The 25,753-nt window shown below is 40.6% G+C and overlaps 1 protein-coding gene and 1 long non-coding RNA gene across 3 annotated transcripts; both read right to left on the bottom strand.

Annotated features, from left to right (window-relative positions):
- Positions 1 to 349: 349 nt before the first annotated feature.
- On the bottom strand, positions 350 to 5,529 carry LOC308282502. Its single transcript, XR_013961893.1, has 3 exons — positions 2,787 to 5,529; positions 1,275 to 1,313; positions 350 to 669 (listed from the first exon to the last, which is right to left on the bottom strand). It is a non-coding gene; the product is annotated as an uncharacterized lncRNA (long non-coding RNA).
- A 9,991-nt stretch (positions 5,530 to 15,520) lies between these two features.
- LOC308282477 (uncharacterized protein) lies at positions 15,521 to 25,753 on the bottom strand. 2 transcript variants are annotated; one of them, XM_080722831.1, is made up of 7 exons: positions 25,622 to 25,753; positions 22,857 to 23,689; positions 22,569 to 22,676; positions 21,355 to 21,456; positions 19,592 to 19,693; positions 18,962 to 19,063; positions 15,521 to 17,747 (listed from the first exon to the last, which is right to left on the bottom strand). In XM_080722831.1, the coding sequence occupies exons 2-7, from the start codon at positions 23,643 to 23,645 to the stop codon at positions 16,434 to 16,436; spliced, it is 2,517 nt and encodes an 838-aa protein (XP_080578957.1). In that variant the 5' UTR covers positions 23,646 to 23,689; positions 25,622 to 25,753; the 3' UTR covers positions 15,521 to 16,433. The 2 variants fall into 2 exon arrangements, with proteins under 2 accessions (XP_080578957.1, XP_080578958.1); XM_080722832.1 differs by lacking the exons at positions 21,355 to 21,456; positions 22,569 to 22,676; positions 22,857 to 23,689; positions 25,622 to 25,753 and having other exon boundaries at positions 19,592 to 19,697.

The following is a 25,753-nucleotide window of genomic DNA, read 5'->3' as shown; positions in this document are numbered from 1 at the left end:
TTCAGATGAAATTTGGAGTGCTGTTCACTGTTCATGTTTTTTTGTTCTGTCAAAGATAGTCACAGATTGTGTGATGTTGATTTTTCAATAATAATGGTCAGTTGTTCACCATGATTTAAGATATCAGTGACTATCATACTCTGATAAGATGTTCGTTTTACCTTTTTATCTCTTATCGCCCACTATTTCAGAGAAACATATAGTACAAGAATTGAAAAGTACATTAATCTTTATTCTGCAAGGTAAGGAGCCGTTCATTTTCAGTGAAATGTAGACATTGAATAATACAAATACTGAGTGTAACTATAAAATATATATATATATATATATATGCAAAATGAACTGTTCTGCATTTCTTGATTGTGCCCTAGAGCACTGGTTCCATGTCCATGGACCCCTAGGGGTCATAGAGGAAGATTCATGCAAACTTAAGTCCTATCTTTTATTTTTTATTTTATTTTTGGCTATTCGAAACTAGACAGGCTATTTTCAAGAAATGTTGACAAATATTCTCTTATGGGGGTTCCCGGCAATCTATTTGGGTCTCCTGAGATGAAAGTGTTGAGAACCATTTCCCTAGAGGCCTGATAGCCGTTGCGTTGATGGGCAGGCTGTGTTCTGGCAGGGCCGCTTCCCTGCTCACCTGAAGAGATAGCCAGCAGCAGCAACCTGTAAGCAAGGAGGTTCCAAGCAGATGGTAAGTAAGCAAGCATACACCTTAGTGAACAAATGGTATACTCTTTTTTCAGTGAGACATTAAAAGAATAATTTTTTGATCAAACTTCATGAAAAAGGTATAGGCATAAGCCTGTCGATTATATTAAGTCCACCCTGAGTCCAAATGTTTGACTGGTAGCTACTGTACTGTACTGTACTGTACTGAAACGGGAGAGTGTTTTCTGCTGGTGTTTCAGTCCGAGTGTATCAAAGGGTGCGTTCGGAAATGCCCACCGCACGGGTCTGGTTAGGGTTAGTTTTAGGCATAGTTTTACTGAGGTTAGGGTTAGGGTTGGGTTTAGGCATAGTTTTACTGAGGTTAGGGTTAGGATTAGGTTTGGGTTTAGGCATTCACTACACTGAGCACACACCCGGTGCGCATTTCCGAACGCACCCTTTGATACACTCGGACTGAAACACCAGTAGAAAACACTCTCCCGTACTGTACTGTACTGTACTGTACACGGTAGGATACATCACTCACTGGATATATGTTTAAAAACACACACAAAAACATTGGAATAATTAACTGAATGTGTAGTAGAGGTTTAACTTACTGTTGGTTTTGGGACCTGCTGCTTCGTCTTCTGATCAAGCTAAACATTGTGATGAGAAAAAAAAAAAAAAAAAGGAATTAGTGTCCTGAAAATATACTTGGTCATAACACATTCTCAGCCCAAGGCATCATATTTTGCTGCTTGGGCAAGTTCCCCAGACATCACTTTCAGACTTGTGAATGCCCTCTAACGAAGTGGTTCTAAAAGTGGGTTCTTGAGAGGGTTCCAGGGGGTCCCCAGCTCCAAATGGTCTCTAACCGGTTTGTAAAGCCCTTTGCACACAGGACAGTTGCGTTTCTTCCGTTTGCTGTGTGAGTAAAACGCATTGGATTTGGTGTGCAAGGCTGTGCGGAATCGGCGCTTGCGGATCCCAAAAGGAGTCATAAAAGGAGTGATGAATTTTTCACCGCATGCGACAAGACGCACGAATCGAACTGGGTTCGATAGAGAAAAAAACGCACGGCGGCAGCCACTCGTCGCACGGCTAATTCGGAGCCGGTGTGCATGAGGTCATAGAGAATCATTGTTTTCTTTTCAAAAAATGATATTGTCCGTTTTATCCGTGCGGTTAAACGCGCCTGTGTGCAAAGGGCTTTACTCAGAGTGTACAAATGGAACCTTACGCTTACGGGTCCTTTTGGTTCCATTAGTACACTCGGTTTTGGGGGTCTGTGGGCTGATACATCCAAAATGGGGGTCTTTTCAATTAATTACAAAAGGTTTAATAACCCTTAACTATAGAGCACCGAAGACTGACGTCATTTTCAATCCTACCTGGGTCGCGTTTGTTCCCCTCATTCTTAATTCCCAAAGACTTTTTTCATATTGTGTCCAATAAGAACTGTGTTCAAAAATTAAACAAATAATCCTGGCAGTTTGATTCATGTAGATTTGAAGAATCAACTGACAGCGAGAAAACACTTATAATATGAGTGACTAACTATCGTAAACGATACAGCGCCACCTCCCTGAAAATATCACCTAGACAGTTTGTTTTTGGAGTACAATGCTTATATATGAGACAATTTTAAGATGACCCAATGTTATTCTCCATAGAGAAAAACGTCTGTGACCCAGGGGATGAATGAGTGGAGTCAACACTTCAGTACTCTATAGTGTCATGTATAGATAGAAGATGCCAAGGCAGGCGGGCTGTCAGACAGTCTTGACTCTTGAGTCCCCTGACATAAGCCCAAAAGAGGCCCTAGCTGAGAGAGAGCCAATACCATGTGGTAAAAGCCAGAGTCTGCCGACTCAGCACCATTCAAGTTGCATACAGATATGGTCGGTCCCTCAGCAACAACATGATACGGGAAAGGGCAGCTGACCAAGAGGCCGAGATGAGAACGGGTTGTCTTCTGGCATATAATATGGATATGGAAAAGCTGCTATCTAAAAGCTGCAATGCCAAAATACAGAGACAGCATTCATATAGTGAAAATGAATGACCAACAAATGAGGAAAAATGGTAAATGCTATATTAAAGGAGACCATATGAAAAGATCTGCTCACATTTTTCTTCAGGTTTGCCTGCACTCCTTGGCGCAGTTGGTAGCGCTGTCGCCTCGCAGCTGGAAGGTCCTGGTTTCGATTCCCGCTGCGTCATTAGCGCCTTCAAACATCTAGACTTCTCTTCTATCAGAAAGTCAATTCTTTGTTGCTTCTTTTTTAGGTGCTTTAAACTATTTTGCTGTTGCGCTTCAGAGTAGTTTTCACGGTTTAACTCTGCACGACGTATATACATTTTTTTATACTTTGCTGTTTGCATTAACTTGGATAATTCTTCTTGTACTTGGTTTATTGCCCTTAAATCTTTGACCATTTGGCCTTCACTCAGTGACAGATCGGGGTTCTGCTCCTTTTTCGTCCGGTCTGCATTTATTTCCTCTTCTAGTCTCTTAATGTTCTGATCCACTCGTGCTAGCTTTTCTAATAACTTCAGTTTCTCCTCTGAATTGATCAGATGGTCACAATTTACTTGATGTTTAGAAATTCTAATCCCCAGCTGATCTCTTAGCCTGTTCCGTTCGCGCCTTGCATTAATCAAATGAAAATTCTTTCGCTTTTGCCACTTAATTTCCTTCTTCCTTCTTCTAGAAATCTTGTTGAGGTGTTGAGAGCCTGATCTCTGTCCAGTTTGGCCTTCACTCAGTGACAGGTGTGAGTTCTGCTCCTTTTTCGTCGGGTTTGCATTTATTATCTCTTCTGTTGGCAATTCTACTTCCAACTGCTGTCCTTGTATGCTTATCTTACTTTCTTTTTGTCCTTCCTTCTGTTCTGCCATTTTCTTTTCTTCTCTTTGGAATTTCGGTTTGGTGACAGTATTGACGGCTGCTTGATGTCCAGTTTGGCCTTCACTCAGTGACAGGTCTGGGTTCTGCTCCTTTTTCGTCAGGTTTGCATTTATTTCCTCTTCTGTTAACAATTGTACTTCCAACAGCTGTCTTTGTGTGCTTCTCTGACTTTCTTTTAGTCCTTCCTTCTGTTTTGCCATTTTCTTGAAATGTCCAATTGCATCGTTGTAACCAGCAGGTGGTTTCGGATGATGGTAAACCTGACGAAACAAGGCTCCAGTGTCAGCAGAGGGCAATGAATAATTACAAAAACCAGGGGTAGAGGAGGAGGAAGGTGGGATGTCATTGGACCCATAACTCAAGGAAGCACAGTTACTTGGAATCTTCTCTAGTATGTTTTGAATGTCCTGCTCCCTTTCTGCTAGCTTTTCTAAAATCTTCTGTGCTTCCTCTGGATTGATCATGATCACAAGGTTAGATTTTACACGATTTATAGACTTTCTAACAGCCCTCTGACGATTTATAAGCCACTTTCTATGATCAATTATCAAAGAGGGGTCTCTCTGAGCGCAATTCTTGGCAAGAAAGGCTTCAGTGTCAGCAGAGGTCCATACAGGATTGATTGAATTGATTGAAACAAACTCCAGCTGCTTATTTTTCTTCTTGCTCATTTTATTTACAATACCAGTAGTCTTCTTACTATTAATGATGTGGAGGTAATGAGAGCCTGATCTCTGTCCAGTTTGGCCCTCGCTCTGTGACAGGTCCGAGTTTAAGTAGGAATGTCCAAGTGCATCGTTGCAACCAGCAAGTGGTTGTGGATGAGGGTAAACATGGTCTAGTAGGGCTCCATTGTCAGCAGAGGTCCATACAGGATTGACTGAATTACAAAAACCAGGGGGGTAGGAGGAGGAAACTTGGATGTCATTAGACCCATAATTCAAGGAAGCACTGTTACTAGTGTCACTGTGGTAGGCAGTGTACTCTGAGTGCTGCTGGACTGAAGTGTAGGATGGAATTGCAGATGCAGCATCAGGATAGGTAACAAGATATTCTTGGTTCTCTGGATACTGATGGCAATCAGAAGAGCCATCTCTGGAAGCAATTCTATTCTTGTCTCCATCAACATCTTGTTCTCTCCCTTGCTCTCTCCCTCTCTCTCTGCTTCTCTGTGTGAAGTGTAGGTATTCAGAACTTTGTGTTTGTTCTCTGCTATCCATGATGGTTTTGCTGTGGGAATGCTGATTACGAGAGGGACTAGAAATTGGGCTAACAGAAATTGAGGTGGATGACAAGGAATGACTTTGATCACTTTGTACATGCTGCTGAATTCTCTTGCTCACCCCTGTGCTGTCCAACCTCTGTTTGGTGTCATGCTTTATCCCATAGAGCCTCTCCTGTGTACGTTCTTCCAGTTTGCACATGTCATCCGCATCCAGGCTAAAACCAATAGTCTTCAGAATGTTTTGGAGATCTTCCTGGTGCTGCTCCAGTTTGGGTTTCTTCTCCTCCACCACTGGGGGAGACCTGGATCTACGACTAGAGCCAGAATGGCGGCTGCCTCCATCATCACCCTGGGCCGATTTTTCCTCACGCTGGATGTTTCTTTTACGTCCCCCACTGGAAAGATCTTGATTCAGTAGTTCAGTGTTCCTCTCTTTACCGCAAGACCGACGGTCCCTCTGCCCAGCTCCACGTTGTAATCGTTCGCTCTCACTCTTGAAAACATATGACTTTTCCTTCACAACAGGAGTTTTACTATGCAGAAGCTCCTGACCAGTAGGGGGACGCTCATGATCATCATTGACTATTTTATTCAGCATCTCAATGTCCACTCCATTATTAAGTACACTGAGGAAACGCTGGAATCCATTTAAAACAAACGCATTTTCCACAATAGTGGTAGTATGGCTCTGGATGGGAGGTTGTGGTTTAACAACAGGGACCTGTCAAAGGGCACATGTAAGAAAACATAACTATCTGTTCCCTTAAGATTAGAGTTTGTATCAGTTCATTAAAACTTTGAACTTCAGTGCTTTACAAGCTTATTCATTTATTTTACATTTTCAAGACATTGTTAAGACATTATAGTTGCACGCCATGGCTGAGTATAAATGTATATACGTTCATCTTATGTTGGACAGGTGTTCCTAAATAAGTGGCCGGTGAGTGTGTATATTCTTTGCAAATATATAAATGGAGGTCAGGAATTGTACAACAGTTAAGTGATAGTTTGATAAGGCTGAAGGAGTGTTCAACAAAGCTACAAACCTCCCTGTGTGAATCCAATGAACCAGCATTACGGCGCCTGTTCATCAAAGCTTTCACCCTGAGTTTTAGAGGATGGTCATCTTTGTTCAAGGTCGACGTATGTGTCTTCTCCACAGGATTAGGTGATGGAAGATGGTCAGATGGAGTGGATAAGGCCTGAACAGTTAAAGAAGGAAAATAAAAAAATCCACCATCAGAGACACACATACGGACATACACCTCTAAATAACATATTGTTGTCTAGGTCAAGTATTAATCAAAATAATAGCCACAGATTCGTCAATCCTCATAGTTCGAGATACACACACAAATGTTCTGGCTATGAAGCTGTATAGGCAAGTGAGCAGGTGCCAGTCAAGCAAGCTTATAGTGTGAATTAGCCCCATATAGAACCTCACCCGTCGCTGCATACTGTTGTGCTCCGAGACGAGGTCCTATAAGGGTTTCCCCGTGGGGGGGGCGAACGCCCCAACGGTGCGGTAGAAAACACTCTTCCCGAAATTGTATCCACAAAGTAACGGTAGTTCCGAGCTCCCAGACTGTGAAAACCTAGCCAGGGTCAATAAAACATGAACCAGGGCACGAAACAACCCCTTAAAATCGCTAGTTTTGTCAGCCGGTAATGTTTACAAGCCTGGAAGTTGCAGCCGGAATGGTAGCATTAGCGGCCCCTCTGGTCGAATGTCTGTTCGAATGCAGCGACGGTTGGGGCTACGTTCGACCAGAGGGGCCGCTAATGCTACCATTCCGGCTGCGTTCGCCCCCCCCCCACGGGGAAACCCTTATAGGACCTCGTCTCGGAGCACAACAGTATGCAGCGACGGGTGAGGTTCTATATGGGGCTAAGTGTGAATTAGCGCAGCATAACAGGCAGAGAGGTAACAGCAAGGAACCTTAGTGTGGCTAGGTCAGCCAGTAGGTTCTAGAAACTTTGGAGCAATACAGGAATTGCCTCCCCCAGAGGGAGGATCTGTAGAAGCGATAAGCAGAAACCAATAATATTTAAGCCTTATTCTACAACGTTATATAATTAGCTCTCACTCCATATATAACAAGCTCTCACTCCATATATAACAGAGAACTCATCTCTGGGCTTGTGAGTTGAAGGCCTTGTGGCGCAGTTGAAATTCAGTTGTATGTCCAGATGTTCTCCAGCCAGCGCCCCTTGGCTAGGGGTCAGGTTAGTGTGTGTAAGAGCGCACACACCACATGCACAGAGAACCAGACCAATAATAGCATACTAAGAAATGATTGTAACCAATGATTGTATGAAAGGAACTCATGACGTAATATCTATACTATAATTTTGCGAATGTCTGTCTGAGTGAGTGAGTGAGTGTCTGTCTGTCTGTCTGTCTGTCTGAAACAGCGTTTCTCCTCAGTGGCTGGAGCAATTGATCTGAAATCGCATCACCATCAGCATATGAACACACCTGACATAACTGTGAAGGCCGTTTGTCACTTTCACAAATCGTATGCTGTATATTAGCATTTTTATGGTGTATCTACTATCTATTCTGCATCTAGCATGAGGCGCATCTATTCTGCATCTAGCATGAGGCAACATGTTTAACCAGCTCTCTCTCTGTGTGTGTGTGTGTGTGTGTGTGTGTGTGTGTGTGTGTGTGTGTGTGTGTGTGTGTGTGTGTGTGTGTGTGTGCAGGCAGGCGGGTGTGTGCGCGGGCGGGTGGGCTGGGGGGGGGGGGGGGGGGGTAGCCATTAAACGAAACGGGTATTTCTTACATTGATGCTCCTACATATTATCATGCAAGCACCAGTTAAAGTTACTTTCCATCCCTCATATACTGTATGCACAGTGCACATCCCATAACCCACACACTGCACATCATTTTGGAGCTCATATCTTTGAACGGGTAAGGGCTAGTGTTAATAAGGTAACTAACTAGCTAATAACTAGCCAATCTGTCTGCACCACTCTGTAACAAATAAATTGTTGTCAGAGAATCATTTCTTCTACATCAGCGTCTACCGAGTGTTGTTTACATAGTCCCAAAGCATCAGTGTGATCATTCGTAGCTGAAACAGTGCGTGATTAAATGTCACTATGAGGACTGAAGAATGTGTGGCCATAATTTCTTTGATTATCTATGGGCATTTTCCATTGCAATAATGCATTAGGTGTTCTAATGTGTGTGTGTGTGTGTGTGTGTGTGTGTGTGTGTGTGTGTGTGTGTGTGTGTGTGTGTGTGTGTGTCTCTGTCTGTCTGTCTGTCTGTCTGTCTGTCTGTCTGTCTGTCTGTCTGTCTGTCTGTCTGTCTGTCTGTCTGTCTGTGTGTGTGTGTGTGTGTGTACATCATTGCATTTACAGATTGAATGTAACAGTGTTCTTTGAGAAGGCAAATGTCAAGATGTAAATATCTATTATTAAGAATTCTGCTTCCATACAGTAAGCCGGCAAATCAACGCTCCACATACCTTTGACAAAAACCCATCAGGCCACATTCGCTGCATAATAGCATTCACAGTCTCTTTCAGTGGTCTATTGTTGTAGGTTGAAGACCATTTACTACTTGAAAACCCTACATCCTTTTCTAGTGTACTCATAACGGGCTTAGTATTTTCCACTTTGCTATATGAGAGATCCTCTTCCCCATCTACTTTAAACATCTGACATGGTGTTGTTTTCATAGCATCAGTGGTTTTCTGGAGGCGTAACTGCTTCTCAATCTGTTGAAGCTCTCCCCTCTTCCTTGCCAGCTCTTCGTCTATCTTCAGTTCCTCTGGTTCGCTGTCCGAGTCTGATGTGACCAATTCTGAGTTAAGTTGATTGGAATTCAGCCTGTATGACCTATGCCTATGGGATGAAGGGCTACGATGCTCCATTTCTTCATTAGTACCCATCATGGTATGTTGTCTTTTGTTGTCATTTGGATCAAGGCTTCCCCACTGTCTCTGGTGAGTGTAGTGCCAGTCTGTAGGATTCATTGTTCCAGTTCCTTATGTTGGTGGGATTTACTGCAGAGTAAAACAAGGGGGAAAACATTAGGTTTAATCAAAACATTTCCAACGGAACTAACAGCACGTGCCTAAGGGTGCTTTTCAAGTCTACAAATGTAAACAAATGTCTATGAATTGTGTACAGAAAGGACTAATAGCTTAGTTTTTCGTACCCCATATCTATCGGACAGTGAAATAATTATTGACATCAATAAGCGGAGGAAACATCTTATAAGTTATAATAGTATTTGGGTTTATTCCAGGAAAAGGATCTTACAAGCATCAGAAAGACATGGTTCCAGATCAATTCTTCCTCTGTGAACACGGTGATACAAAGGTGTTATACACATTGGGGGTTACGTCTGACGTCTTTACGTCAAGCCATCAGTCGACATATTAATATGCTCCGTTTCCTCCTAGGCAACTAGGGTTGGTGTGACACCAAAACTGTAAACTCCAGGGTTAACTTGATACTGTGGCTTGACATACAGGCTACCTAATATGAACAAGCACAACAAGGACCCTCTCACTCTATCAAGGACCCCAATATAAACACGCCATAGTGCTTTTCCTAGGCAAACTGCTAATAAAGTATTCAATCAATTAATTAAAAAGTCCTTGGATCACAACACACCATAAGATCATGTATCAGGACTATAGATCCATAATTTAAAGGAATAGTTCACCCTCAAAATGACTTTTTTCTATTGATTAGTCATGCCATGGAGACTTGAGTTCAATTATAGGCCTATTATTTTTATTTTGTCGCATTCCTAAGACAAAACATTTATTACCTATAGTAGATTTACCCCCATTGATTCTGAATGGGAACCCAAATGCATGGGCTTGGATGTGGACCCAAATACATTTTTTTTTAATTGAACTCAAGTCTCCATGGCATGACTAATCAATAGAAAACTACTCCTTTAACAACAGATTTTGGTAACGACAGTGTTCAAATAAGCTAAATCTTTTAGTAACTCTGAGAGAAATAAGACTAAACTGACACGGGTGGGTGACGTGACGTAACGTTTTCGCTGTCCTCGGTGTCAAACATGTATAAATAAAAAATATATTTGTCAAAAACCTTCTGAATATTGTGCAGGACATTAAGCTTTATGTGAACTTACTCAAGATTAAAACATTTCATTCCTCATTTCTTCAGAATCTTCAACCAAACATGGCAAAACTCATATGGTGTGACTGTCCTGACCTTGTTTCTCAAAGTGGGAACTTGAATAAAACTAAGAAAAAGAATTGCTAAAAATCATTTGAAAATGAATTTAGGCTAAAAAAAAATGTCTATTTTGAGCCTATATCTTTTCAAAGTCAAAGCATAATGTTTTCAGTCATTTCTGATCAAAAACATTTTGTCCCCCAACCCAAAATCATTTGGTGTGACACTAGTTTGGAAAAATTAAACAGGCAATTATTTGGACACCTATTGGCTAGAGAGGTCCTTCTTCTGTAAGGCTATTCAGCACTCCCAGCACAACTGCAAGACAGGTGTCTGAGGTGAGTTATGATTTTAACATTTTCATGAAATGCCATCTTGTTGAAACGTTGACAAACTCACCATTCTGGATGTCTTTTGGTGTGACACCTTTTCTTTAAAAAAAGCTTAAGTTATTTGAAGTTTTGGTCATATTTCCATGTAGATCTAGGCTGCTTTGTTATAGCTAGCATGCTGTTAGCATGCTAATGTGTACATAGTAGCCTCAAGGTAAACCTAAATGGAGAAAACAGTAATATGGTGTGACACTTAATCATATGGTGTGACATGTCTGCTTGTCACACCATATGACTTGACTGTCACACCATATGATTTATACTGTATTTAACTACAGATATAACAACAAATAACAAAGTTCCATGTTTCTTTTGTACATTTAAACATTTGTTTTAAACATTTTTTCATAAAATGTAATTTAGCTTCATTCAGTGATACTTCAAATTCATCAGACAGAGCAGAAACCCCTTCACAGAAACCTTAACATATTGTTTCAATCTAAACAATATTTTCTCTTTGTCTTAAACTATACATTCCATTTTCTTTTGTCAGCTGGAAAATGACAAGTGCTGAGAGAACGAGAAAGTACAGGGAGAAACTAAACAATGACCCAGCAAGGAGAGAGGAGCCAAAGGGGCGAGACTGCATTTTCTACGAAGAGCAGGAGGTTGTCTGTGGCATAGCAGAACCGCAACAAGGCAGCCGGTTTGCTACCCTCACCAAATACGACTGGCTGATATACAATACAGTCTAAATGTATAATCTAATCTGATCTAATACTTTTGTACTTTCACTCACTGGACTGGACAGTGGACAGTGTTAAGGTAGGACCCGAGACAAAACTAGCGAAAATAGCTGATCTACAAGCTCTCAACACGTTGTGCTGCGAGAGCTTGTAGATCAGCTATTTTCGGAGTTGCGCAACCCAGCACTCTTTAGCTAGTGGAGATGTGGTGTAATGTCATGATTCCTAATTACATTTGTTCAACACAAAATGCTGTGTTCAAGTTCAGGAGACTTCGGAAAAAAGCAATTTACCTGAATGCTGAGTTCTGTTTCCACTAATTGGTGTTAAAAATGTTGCCTTCAATGCCTTGGCTCCAAGTGTAGACTTAGGTGTGCGTAGCATTCCTGTGCACATCCTCATCATCCATCTACTACTACAATTCTTTCTTATCCCATGTTAAAGCCCTACAATAATATCCTGTTCAGAAATATTAAGGCCATGTTATCCTGGGTAATTGTTTAATCAATCAGTAAAGTTCAGTACTCACTAATAGGTAGGTTAAAACACAGTTTGCTTTGACACATGAAGATATGATCATACGGTGTGACACTAAATCATTTGGTGTGACATTCCAAATAGTGAGAAATCATACCTTTATTAATGATTAAACCAAAAAAATGTTTATGGATTACATAGAGAATATTATCAGGAAGAGTCACAAATATTTGTGTAATTTTAGAGAAAGTTTTGACAGAATACATTTAAAATATGTTGTAAGATCATAAACATGGGCCTCACACAGAGTGTCGATTATGAAAAAAATATACAGATATAATTAATTTTCAAAAAACTATAGTGGATCACTGGTTAGTTATGATAAAGGACTTTGATAAAGTGAGTAACTTAAGAAAGATGTACTCCATTTTCATTTTATGAACAATTATTTTCATGTCACACCATATGACGATTTTAGGCACAAGTACAACAAACTGCTGAATAAAGTCTGATTCCAATAAAATATCTAAAAACAAAATGTATTTCCATAAGGTTGAGAGTGAGTAGAACAAAAGTAAATAACTTTTATGCCTGCAATTTAAAGTTTTTTTAAAAACACATTTTTTGGGGCGTCACGTCACTGACCCACACCTATCCGACATCAGTACACTTTCAAAGGTAATAACATCTACAGACATTGTTTACCTATTGATTGGAGCCCTTCTTCAGTCTCCAGACCTTTAATTTTTTACAGTCTATAAATATGTTCCAGAGCAGACTCTCCATCAAAACATTTCACTTCACCGGTGTAAAAGGGTTAACATTTAGCTCTTACAGGCAAATACGCTTACTCAATTTTTGATCAAAGCAATAAGCAAAGGAGCAGCCAACCCATAGAGTTGAGCCAAACACATCCGCAAAGTTCCATCCTTCTGTGGTGTGTTAAAGCCGTTAAAGCTGTTTCTCAAATGGGGTACGTGTACCCCTAGGGGTACGCGACGGTACTGCAGGTGGTATGTTATTACATGTATTTTAGTAATGTCAATGATAAAACATTCACAGGCTTTATGTGAACCTGATCATCTGTAACCAAATTACATCAATAAACTGACTGGCACAACTGTTATTGAATAGAAAGCAACGTTTATTTTCCATTAGGCCTATGCTGTTGAACATAATATTGACATGGGAACTGGACTTTTGATGTCAATCTAATCAAAATGCTGTAGTCAGGGGAAGGGGTAGCAAGTAGCAACTCCACTAACGTTATGGAGCAGAGCTAGGGAAGGGGGTGTTACTGTACTACTCGGACACAACCCAAATGTATGTATAGTCAAGTCATATAGCTTATATTATTGACTTGTATTCAATAATGTCTAATATTGAATAGATACCCTCCGGCTGGGTATCCCAACAAGCATCGAGCTATGGTAGTAAATAAAAATCCAAATGTTGTACTCACTATTAGCGACACATGGACTGTCTGGAGCCCCTCTTCCATCTCCACCAAATGTGTCCGTTTCACTTCACCGGTGTAAAAGAGTAGCCTAAACAGGCAATTTATAAATCCACAGTGCTTGTAAAAACGGAGTTATTACTCAATCACCATGTTGACCAGGCAAAAGAAGCCTGCAGGTTTCCGAGGGCCGAGGCTAACCAGGCATAAACATAAAAGATTGACGCGAGGAAGAGAGCTAAACGGGATCCAGCAATAATATTATTAGCCAAAAAGCCAAACACATCCGGCGCTACCGCGCTATCCAAAAAAGTTCGCCTATGTGAAGTGAGCACTGAGCAGGAATAGCGTTAGCAGCAAAAAATAAAGTTCCATCCCATTCCCATCTTATTCTGTGGCGTGTTAAGGAGAGAATATAAAAGTGGAAATAAGTCGCCACCATCTGGTCGCAGTATATCTTTGTTTTGCATTTACAGCCCATTGCCTACAAGGACTGTTCCACACAGCTGTTGTTATTCTGACTTCTGTTTCAAGGGCCTATTTGTAAGCATTTGTTCGGACCCGGAGAGAGCCTTGCCAAGGGTCCCTTGACTTGATCTTGTTTTATCAGTGCCATAACATAATTATATGGAATCGTACTCTACTTTCCACCACTGCACAATGCACATGTATTGAGTAAACACAACCCAAATGTATACATGTGTAGTCAAATCATATCACTTGCATTGATAATGACTTGTATATTCAATAATTACTAATATTGAATATTACCCTCTGGGTATTGGATAACCGAGGTGGGCATCGTTCCCAACAGGCAGTTAGTAAAAATCCAAATGCTGTTCTTACCGGTTAAATTTGCAGCGGTGGCCACTGGTCAGATTTAAGTTACCATTTGAACCTATAACATTCTCCATCTCTCACACACAAATGCATATTGCTGTCAGGTGATATATTTTCTTTTTTCTTTTTTGAGGGCACAAAGGCCAAATGTTGAGGGACTCAACAAAAGGCATTGGTGTCTACATGACAAGAAAGAGACACTGCTGTCTACATATTGACAAGACAAAGGAGAAAGTAGTACAGTAGGCTGGGGCATTAAGGCCACTGTGGCCTCAGGGTATGCAATTTTTTGGAGGGGCACAAGGCCAAACTGAAGGGCAACGACGGCCATAGCCTTCATGGCCTCCCTGAAATTCGCTTGTAGATCTATTTTCACTACAAGGATATTCATTTTGGAAAGACCTTGGAAATATGGATACTTGGTTTCTGCCTGACAGCAGCGATAATTTACTACTAAACATTTAAAATTCCCTGACAGAGTAAAGGAACTCAAGACATGTAAAATCATGTATGCTTTTATTACAAAACCACCATTTACAACCTATGAAATAATCAACCACTGGTATTGAGTCTGGTATCAGTTTAATGGGCCCAGTGATGAGAGCCCAATCTCCTTTCCACTGATTGGACAAGAATAGCCTGTTGGCTCAGATCTATTTCTATATACACCTAGTGAGCACGAGGACCCATGTTCGAATCTGACCCACATCTTGCATGTCTCACCTCTTTCTGCCCTTGGTTTCCTGTCTCTCTACACTGACCACTCTGAAATAAAGCATAAAATGCAAAAAAAGAATCTTAAAATGAAAAGACAAAGGCACATGGTTCAAAAAGAGATTTTAAACGATACTCCCATTTAAACAACAGGGCCACCATATTAATAGGGTCAAGCCATGCCTCCTATGGTTGTATGCCTATGTCCATTCAAGCAAGAGGTCGCTCCACAATTCAAATCATAACATGCTGAATTCGCATTTGGTTTGTCACAAAAGTCAGATGATACGGTACGGTTACACTAAAATGGGGGTTTCTGAACCAAAATTGACTATCTTACTTATGTAGATTATAACAGTGATGATTACAACATTGATTATAACACGGAAAACTGGTCTCAGGCACATTTCTTGCAGTAGAGTTATGGCAAGCTGCCCCTCTTAATATGGTTGCGGTGGGATGTACGGCCCCAGTGGCTTGTACACGCAACACATTTGTCTAGGAGTCCAGCACTTGTACTACTTACCAACCACGTGACCAAGGTCTGTCAATGGAATCAGGACTAAACCTCAACTCAAGAAATATTAAAAAGTCAACACTGTGTTGCCACATACTATTGTGGTTGTGGGCAACAGTTTAATGTGCACAGGACACGCTGCTGCCCAGTAATTGTGTTGAGGCTCAGCAGTTCTTTTTAGCCGCAGTGAGAACACAAGACTTTTAGGTCGGACAGTCAGTTAATCTACTTTGGTCAGGACACCTGGGTGGCGCTAGGCTTGCCATAATTAACCCAGTTAATTGCAATTATTTTTGCATAATCGTCATAAATGTCTCCATTACTATCATGTAGAAATCAATTTGAAAATTAATTTCACAATGTGTCAAGATGTATAGATCTCCGCTATCTTGATTGATTAGGGTACCAGTTAGTCACTCATTTCTTCATATATTTAATGTATTTGCCAAATTATTTGTTTAAAAGCCTAAACGGCAAACAGAAATATGTACAAAGCCAAAAAAAGTATTGTTAATAAAATATTTACATAATATTTTGTCTGCAATATATTGTGACAGCACTCGGTGGCACAAGTGGAAAAGTACCTATACACCATTGTGGAGACTAGAGTTTCCTCCACAGTGCCTCCAGCCAGGTGCTTCAACACGCACATTTGACCATGTTTGTGGGTGGGAATTCAGCACTGGCTAGTGTTCCTGTGTGCATTATGCCCGGTGAAGTGTCACTGTCGGGTGAAAAGAAGTGGAGGAAACTTGGTTGCATACAACTTCAATCAGTACTAGTGGTTACAATTACATGGGGTTCTGTAATTAGCAATGACTAAAGTTTGTGGAGAAAATGAAAAAACAAAATAAAAACATTGATCAAAACCACTTTGGTCACATGGGGTGTAAAGAAGTAGACATACACACATCAGAACGCCACATTCGCTGGGAGAGTTAAGTCCACAATACTTGGTCATCTCAGTGCCGAAGGAATATTTCGTTACTGCCGGTGTGGAATTGAGTCAAACCAGTGCACTAGGTTATTGGCCTAAGTGTGTATAGTCTAGCCAGGTTCTATTTTCTTCATTTACCTTAAGCTGCTCCTGCACAGGTTCCTCTCACAGCCTTCACACTTTTTGACAAAAATGAGGCCATATGAATCCATATTTGGTCCTGCCTCAAAAGGCCCTTCCAAACTTCATGGAAGTGAGTCCCTTTGTTCCTTTTCACGTAGCAACCTTGACTCAAAGGTCTGCTATTATTCTCTTCTGACAATGTTGCTTAATTTTTAGTTGCTGCCTGGTGGGAATATTTTAAATGTTTAACAGTACTTAATTATATATTTCTATGCGATGCTTTTTCTGTAGCAGTAGCCTCTAGTCCGTTTTTGTCTTTACTTTTTTTTGCCCATTTCAATAACCTGCAAACAGCGAGGCCTTGACGATGTTTTCGATTTTTGGATTGTGTTAACAAACTGAACTGAGGTTTGATTTTGAGTTGAGTTTGATTTGTTTGAACTCAAATCAATGAGCTGACGATGAATAGTAGTTTGACTGGTTGGATAGTTTACTTGGCTAGATGGTGCTTGGTAGGTGTTTGAAGTCGGGACACTTAGATAGGGGGGGTATCCAGGAACGAATGGGAAAGGGGATCCGATTCCCCAGGTAGGAGCCGGAGGCATGGCAGGGGTGGCTGTTGAATATGTATATGGCAAGAACGGAGGTGGAGGGTAAGCTGGTGTCACAGGTGTAGGAGGTGGTGTAGACATCGAGTGAAAAGGTGGCATCACAGGTGTAGGTGGTGGTTTAGACATAGAGCTGTAAGGTGGCATGGGTGGTGGTTTGGAGTAGTCAGGTGGCATGGGTGGTGGTTTAGAGTAGTCAGGAGGACTGCAGTTCAGGGACTTGTTCCCATTCTTGTCATTGTCCTGGATAGGAATTTTTCTGCTCTCATTACTACATGTTTGTTGCTTTGCCTCTCTGATGTCTTTCGCAATCTCCATTGACTCATTTTTCTGAGAGACATTTTGTGTAAGAGGACCAAAACTAGATCTACTTGAAGACAAGGATCTGCTATGATGACGAGAAGACACTCTTCTGTCCTTTTCCCACCTCAAGTCAATATCCCTTTTCTCAAAGTCGTCCTTCTTTCCATACAACCGCTCCTGAATCCGACTTGACATTTGGCCCAGCTCTTCAAACCCTAGATCCATACCAATGACCTGCAATAGATCCTGCATCTGCCTGCTCTTCTGCTCTTCGACAGGTCTAACAAGCATCTTTTCCACCAATCGGGGAGACTTAGCTCTAGCGCTAACAAGACTGCCTTCTGCTTTCTCTAGTCTCTTGTTCAGAGACTCATCAGGCTGAGAGCATTCTTGAAAACTGTAGGTCTTTTGACGGGGCAGTTGACTCTCACTCCCCTTTTGGGGAACTTCACTCGGGGATCCCTGACACTCACTCGGCCGTCGCTCCTGTTGACTAGCAGTCCTGTCAGACCACAAAGGCTTCTCAGCATTCAGGCGAGGACTTTGAGGGCAAGGCGGGTCATCAGCTAACGCAGGAGACTGACCAACAATCTTGAGGAGCTTGTCGACATTCACCCCTTTGTTAAGCAAACCAAGGAAACGTTCAAAACCCTTGGCAGCGGCATTGTGCGATATTGCACCAGGATCTTGGCCGGTGACATCGAGCTCATCCTCAAAACCCTGAAATGAAAAATAAACAGAAATAAGATTCGATAAAAGCACATATGTCAAACAAGTCATATTTCAAAACAATCATCAAAATATATACTGTCTATTATATAAAGTATTTATAATGTCTTATGGTTATTGTTACAAAGCTTTAGGAGTATTTATGAGCACTTATAACCATAATTATACAGTTATTGCGACCGTCAGGTCGCAGTTACTATCAAAACCTCCACCTGCTACCTGTCAGTCAGTCAGTCCGTCTGTCACGTCACACTTTTGCCCTACGCTCATCTCCGGCACCGTTGCCCCTATTCATGCCAAACTTTGCACACACACTCCTTGGCTACCAAACCACAACCTCCACCCCTCATTTCTCACATGGCCCTCTTCTATCGCCACCATCAGGCCGATTTTTGCAAAAAAAGAAAAGAAAAACGTTTTTGGACACTGCTGGAAAATCACAAAAAGCGGTACACAGTATCTCTAAAGTCATGTCATCAACATGGATCTGTCCCATTTCCCATATTCCCTCCTGATTGGCTACGATTGCCTTCTAAAGTTTATGTATGGGACCTGACGGTCGCTTATCTCCCGATTAGGGAGTCTTACTGGTAAGTAGATTATAACACATTATTAGTAGTAGTGTTACCACCAAGGAAGTCCCAGATCAACATGAAGCCACGCCGTTCCCATTTGGATCTTGAAATCAACTTGATTCAATTTAGTTTTTATCTCAAATTAACCAATGTTTAATATGCCTCGAAAAGGTGCTGCATTTAAAACACAAATGTTACCTCAAAGAGGGCATTTAATGATACAGTTGAGTTACAGCCAACATTGACATTCTGTAACTTATTGAATGGCCAAAACGTAAACCAACATGGCATCTAAAAAATAAACCCATTTTGGGAAGAGTGGTTAAGGTTTATGTAAACTGTTGATGTTGATAATAGACAATGAGAATAATAACACTGTTATAGTCCTTACATTTTTCGTTACATAGTGTTTACTTGATCAAAGAATAGCATAGCTTATATAAGGAGCTTTCTGTTAACTGTGCCAATTAAACCAACTTCAAGTTCCACAAAAAAACAAAACTGTAAAAAAGGAACTTGTTTTGAAGCCAAGAGAACACACTGAATTAAGCAACCATTATATGCAAAGATGCTGAGTAGATGCTTACAAATACAAATAAATGCATTTAATAATTTAAGGATCAAGCCTACCCGTTCATAAGACATATTCCTTTCATATCTCGAACTATTTCGACGATGATCCTCATAGTCTGAAGAAGGACTGTAATCTCTTTCTCTGGGTTTGGCATCAACCTGATAAAAAATAGATGAATGTTTCAAAAAAGGAAATGAAATGTTTTAACTTCAAAATCACACTGAGATCATCCAATCTAACTACAATATAAATGCAGTTGGAAATAAAGTGTGGTTGCCCATTAATATTGTGATTTCACATGACGCTTGACCAATCCTCAAATCATTCGTGTCCAATCAGAAAATGGACATTCTACATTTCTATACAGCTTGAGGAACCGAATAGAACAGGGCACCACTCCTCCACTGAACTCAATGGACTTTTGGGGTTACAAAAGAAAAATAAAGCTGATCAAGTATTATAGTCTGCTAAAGTTATCATTTGCAATGAAACAAACCAGTTTGAAGATCAAATGTCACAATATCCTAAAGTTCCCCCAAAAAACTAAACTGTAAAAAAGGAACTTGTTTTGAAGCCAAGAGAACACAATGAATTAAGCAACCATTATATGCAAAGATGCTGAGTAGATACTTACAAATACAAATAAATGCATTTAATAATTTAAGGATCTCATAAAACAAGCCTACCCGTTCATAAGATGTATTCCTTTCATATCTCGAACTATTTCGACGATGATCCTCATAGTCTGAAGAAGGACTGTAATCTCTCTCTCTGGGTTTGGCATTAACCTGATAAAAAATAGATGAATGTTTCAAAAAAGGAAATGAAATGTTTTAACTTCAAAATCACACTGAGATCATCCAATCTAACTACAATATAAATGCAGTTGGAAATAAAGTGTGGTTGCCCATTAATTAATATTGTGATTTCACATGACGCTTGACCAATCCTCAAATCCTTCGTGTCCAATCAGAAAAGGGACATTCTACATTTCTATACAGCTTGAGGAACCGAATAGAACAGGGCACCACTCCTCCATTGAACTCAATGGACTTTTGGGGTTACAAAAGAAAAATAAAGCTGATCAAGTATTATAGTCTGCTAAAGTTATCATTTGCAATGAAACAAACCAGTTTGAAGATCAAATGTCACAATATCCTAAAGTTCCCCCAAAAAACTAAACTGTAAAAAAGGAACTTGTTTTTAAGCCAAGAGAACACAATGAATTAAGCAACCATTATATGCAAAGATGCTGAGTAGCAGTGGCGGAGTTACGCGGTAGCTTTTGGTGCTAAAGCACCACTAGTTTCCGGACTAGCACCGGTAGTTTTCGGGGCTAGCAAAATCGGGAGAGAGACGGTCAGACGGAGAAAAGTGTGATACCCAAGTGCAGTACTACTCCTAAACAACGGCAGTTCTCTCTCTCTCTCTGTTTCTCAATGTCTCTCTCTCTCACCCTCATCACTCTCTCTCCCATGCACGTTTGGTTGCACAAAAACACACGGGTTAAGCTACACTTTTTCCTGTTAATAATAACCTGCGTGAAATAAGCTGCATTGGGAGGTAAGCGGGAGACACTTTATTGTGAAAGTAAGACAGGAAACGATAGTTGTTGCTGGGTTGGCCCTAGTTGTCGGTTTGTTATGTTGTTAAGCTGCATTGGTTTGGAATACGAGCGCGCAGTTTAAGTTATACATGATGAATGGACAGCCAAAACAAGTTGTATTATCAGAACAGTTTAGCCTACACATTAATCACAGTAATTTGCGAACGGGGCACTGGGGGGAGAGAGAAGACAGCAGTCCATTTTAGCGTCATCTTGCAATGCGCACTGTTAACCCATGGCCCATGGGAATTATGGAAGGCACGCAGGACAACTAACAACCCATATAAAACAAACATTATACACTCGATTGAAGTTCTTTATGAGGAGATGTTATGGAAACTGTACAAGATCACCACCAAAGCCTTTACAACTTTCCCAAAGTTGCATAACAGAGATGCATGGACGCACTATCGTGACCACTCGACCCTACAGTGAGTAAAAATCTAATAAAAAAAATCTCTATTAAATCTAATTATTCTGGATGGTGAGTACACTTGACTGCTGCTGCAGCTTGCCTATGCCCAACTCTTTTCTTGATGTCAAAAGTTGTCCGCTGAGACAAATGTTACTTAAATCATCAGTTGTTTTGCTTAACCTAAGGGGTGGGTGGGGACTGGGAGACTGATAGTGAATAGGGCAAAATGACTGCAAAACTTAAAAAATAAATTAATAAAACTGCGGACGCGCACGCGCACATTTCGTGCACGCGCTGCACGGCCGCGGGCGCGAAAGCTCCCTGTAGCTCCCCCTGCTGCTCAGGGCTAGATCCGCGTCTGCTGAGTAGATACTTACAAATACAAATAATGCATTTAATAATTTAAGGATCTCATAAAACAAGCCTACCCGTTCATAAGATGTATTCCTTTCATATCTCGAACTATTTCGACGATGATCCTCATAGTCTGAAGAAGGACTAATCTCTCTCTCTCTGGGTTTGGCATCAACCTGATAAAAAAATAGATGAATATTTCAAAAAAGGAAATGAAATGTTTTAACTTCAAAATCACACTGAGATCATCCAATCTAACTATAATATAAATGCAGTTGGAAATAAAGTGTAGTTGCCCATTAATATTGTGATTTCACATTAGGGATGTGAAAAAAAATCGACTCGAAAATCGACTCATGCTCACCGCGACTCAAAGTCGAAAAATATATATATATTTTTTTTATTTTTCCAAAGTTTTTTCCCCCAAAAATGTTTTAATCGCTTGTTCAAAAACGTTATAAGCGTTAATGTTTTCCAAATGTGAGAGGACCGGATCGGAGACGAGTGCATCATGTCTGTGTTGTGCATTCGCATGCATGCGGCGCTAGTCAGGTCCGCGGACTACCTGGTTGAGAAACACTGCTGGACCGGTCTGATGCGCGCGTCATAGCAGTGCGCGCTGACTTGCCTGACTGTATCAACTCTATGGACTGGATGCGTTTCGTTTACCTCCTGCCTCTGCATGCATGCTTGACACGAAAGCTCACTTGTTAATGGCAGCGTCGCCGTCGTGTGCGATGATCACAAAATACACTACTCGTCGTTAATGCGACACACCCGTGGACGCGGTCGTGGAGAGAGAGCGAGGCAGACCAAAGCTCCACATTTGATACACTAGCCTGGGGTGCCAGCCTGAGCGCTCCCACTACGTTCCATGGACTTTGTCACTCCGCTTCTAGTCTCTAGAGAACAGACTCCATGCTAAGCAAGGAAGAGCAATTATTATTCGCAAATAATACTTCGATCAACATCCCTATTTCACATGATGCTTGACCAATCCTCAAATCCTTTATAGTGTCCAATCAGAAAAAGGACATTCTACATTTCTATACAGCTTGAGGAACCAAATAGAACAGGGCACTGCTCCTCCATTGAACTCAATGGACTTTTGGGGTTACAAAAGAAAAATAAAGCTGATCAAGTATTATAGTCTGCTGCTTGCCCTGTAAAACAAATCAAAATGTCACAATATCCTTGAAAAGAATTGGTCAAATTGTCCCACTGCAAAGATGTGGATAGATACATAAAGCATTTAAGCATCAATGAGCATCTTGTCAAATAAGCCTACCTGTTCATAAGATGTCTTCCTTTTGTATCTCCTTTCGTAACTATTTTGACGGTGATTCTCATATTCTGAGGGAGGACTGTAATCTCTCTCCCGGGGTATGGCATCGACCTCATCAAAAAATAAAAAATAATGTTGCATAAATAGACAAACTAGGAAATGAAAACATTTAAACTGAGTCCATCCTACCTAAGCACATTACAAATGGATTTGGAATTAAATTGCCAGTAACAAAAAGGTGATCATTTGTAATAAGACATAAACCACTTAGAAAATCAAATGTCACAATACCCTTGAATAGAACTTGTCAGATTGTGTGTCTTCATCGTTGCTGCAGTCTTGAAAATGTCTCTCTTTGTAGTGTGCAGGTGATTTTCTGTATGAGGAATCATCAGACCGTTGTTTGTATGAGAAATCTTCAGGTTGGTTCCTGTGTTTGGAATCTCTAGATGTTTTCTTGTAGGATAAATTATCCTTGGGTGGTTGTCTACATGGGAAATCCTTTTCCCTGTACATATGATCAGATGATTGCCCGTATTCTGAATCATCTGGTGATTGCCCATATTTGACATCATCAACATCCTCTGTAAACCTCCGCCGTTTCTTTTCAGAAATGTATCGCTCTGTCTCAGAAGACAACAATTTGATGGCTGATTTCTTGCGGGCAATCTCTTCCTCAATCATTTGAAGTTGTCTCTGTTTTCGCACAATTTCCTCGTCGTCAAATCTTGGATATTGCCTGTCCGTGTGTTTTTCAGGGGAAACGCCACTAAGACTGTCACTGGGCCTCTTCAATGGGCTTCTTCTACTCTGGTCGCTGTTCAATTTCTTTTCAATGAACACCCTTCTTGGGTTGTCACTGTACTCCCCATCTCCTCCAGGGTTGTCACTGTACTCCCCATCTCCCCCAGACCTCTCCATGCTGCTCTGGACCGCTCCACCATACCGCCGGAAATCATCCCTTGGTTTATCATGGTTAGGTTCCTGTCTTTCTTCCCATCTGTCGTCATAATCCTCCTCTCTTGTGTTTCGGTCTTTATACTGGGGATTTCTGCAATACGTTGATTCCCTCGAGTTCATTCTCTCAAGATGCCTCGGGTGGCTGGGTGGTCTTCAAAGGTGTACTGCAACACAAATGGAAAATAGTAGTTCATTTGACCAATCTTGCTAAAAACGGTAAAAACATTCCAGTTGAATCACAGACAGACAAGATCCAATTACTCCTCATGCATTGTACCCCCTCTGCTTTGTTTGTCCAATTCATGCCACATTTGCAAAATGCAAAAATTAGTTCCTACAGTATGTCAAACATTTTCACACAAACACAAGTTAAAGCTAACTGCCATTTTAGCATTTGGACATTTTTAGTTTAAATAATGCAGAGGGCAAAAGCATATTTCATTTTATTTGAAGACAATATTTGAACAATGATATCTTCAAACTTCAAAATATAGTCTGTTTGGGGCAGCACTCTGTACTAACATACATAATCAAAGCTATCAGGCCCATAATAGAGCAAGTACGGTATACAACGATAACGATTAAGGTAGTGTAATAATTTTGGTTAAAAAGTTAAAGTTCTATTCTCATTGCAATAATTACTAGTGTTTGTTCAGTTACATGTAGCAGTGGTTCTCAACCTTTTCAGTCTGTGACGCCCAAAATAATCATATTTCAACTGGGGACCCCCCACCCTGACAAGCATTTGGAATTGTAGGAGTTGGAACTGTAGGAGTTGGCATTACATTTACAGTAGTCTGACTATCTGTTCCATTGTGAAAAACATATATTCAATCGAAAGAGTGACCATATCTATCAGCTTCAATATCATGATCTAGTTCCTGTTATGTATGCTCATTTCTTTATACTGTATGAATCCTCTCTCCTGATTGTATCCAATTTGATATCCTGACCTGAAAATGCATTTTCGTTTTACTAAAGAGCTGGAGACAGGGAGAGCCCTGTTATTTGAATACTAAAGCAAGGCTTACTATCAGATATATGTATAATTTATTCTAACACACGCACTGTCAGACACAAATATCCCTCACTCACTGCACCTTTAACATGTTGTCTTGGTGAGGAAAAATAATATCTCACTCACTGGTTAAGTACATTTAATTAAGTACAATATTGAGTTATTTGTACTTTACTTGAGTATTTCCAATACTTTTACTTCTACTCCACATCTTCGGATCAAAATATTGAACTTTTACTCTGTTAGATTAAAACTTTAGTTATTAGTTACTTTTGATTATTATTACAAAACATGGATTAACAACTTCAACCCTATACATTTCAGCCATTTCAAAATAGCCGATCTACAAGCTCACAAATTAATGCGTCACATCAGATCTGCTATTTTCAAAAGTTATTTTATACATTTTGAACCTGTGAAATGGGGACATTCTGCACAATGAGTATTTTACTTTTGGTACTTAAGTAGCCTATATTTTGATACCAATACTTTTACTCAAGCACATTTTGATTAACGCACTTTTACTTGTAAGGGTGCCCTTACACCAAAATACCTAGAGTGGAATCCGCCAATGCATAAATGAGAAGAAAAAAAACGCTCCATTCTTATTGAAATGCATTGTCGGATTCCACTCTAGGTATTTTGGTGTGAGGGCACCAGTCCCTTACAGAGTATTTCCACAATGCAGTATTGATGCTTTTACTTGAGTAAAATTTAAAAATGTCAGTAATTTTTCCACTGGCCGAACGAACACAGTATTCTACTCTAATACGGCCTAAATTAACCTCAGCCAGCAAACTCATTTAGGCTACTATTGCTTAGCTAACGCAAACATACGTATTGGCCGTATGCAAGCTTACCACTAGATGTCTTCTACATGTTCAAAGTCAAACTATGACTTAGACATGTTTTATTTGGGTTTGTGCAGATACAGGCTATGCAACGTTAACATACCCAGCATAGCAATAGCTCTGGTCCATTACTTCTCCCTGGTAAAGCTATGGACCGACCAGAGCTAGCCTAGCATAGAACAACACATCATCAACGTGCACAAGATGTTGTAGAATGAACAGTATACCTGCTCTGCTGCTTCCGACCTTCATAGCAATTTACTACATGCGTGTTTACAACAAGGAAACAACTCTTGTTTTGTGAAATGACTCCTATTAAAGATACAAAACGGCCTTTAAAATGGTGTGTGGCGCTAGCG

Source organism: Nannobrachium achirus (genome assembly GCF_963921795.1).
Source record: "Nannobrachium achirus genome assembly, chromosome: 3".
In the NCBI taxonomy this organism is placed as follows: domain Eukaryota; kingdom Metazoa; phylum Chordata; class Actinopteri; order Myctophiformes; family Myctophidae; genus Nannobrachium; species Nannobrachium achirus.
This window is presented reverse-complemented; position numbering and strand designations above follow the sequence as displayed.

Coding starts and splice junctions, on each gene's coding strand:
- LOC308282477 (XM_080722831.1), bottom strand. CDS start 23,645: ATGAACTCGAGGGAATCAACGTATTGCAGAAATCCCCAGTATAAAGAC. Junction 19,694..21,354: donor GGAATACATCTTATGAACGG/GTAGGCTTGTTT, acceptor ATTTTTTATCAG/GTTAATGCCAAACCCAGAGA. Junction 17,748..18,961: donor GGAATATGTCTTATGAACGG/GTAGGCTTGATC, acceptor TTTTCATTTCAG/GGTTTTGAGGATGAGCTCGA.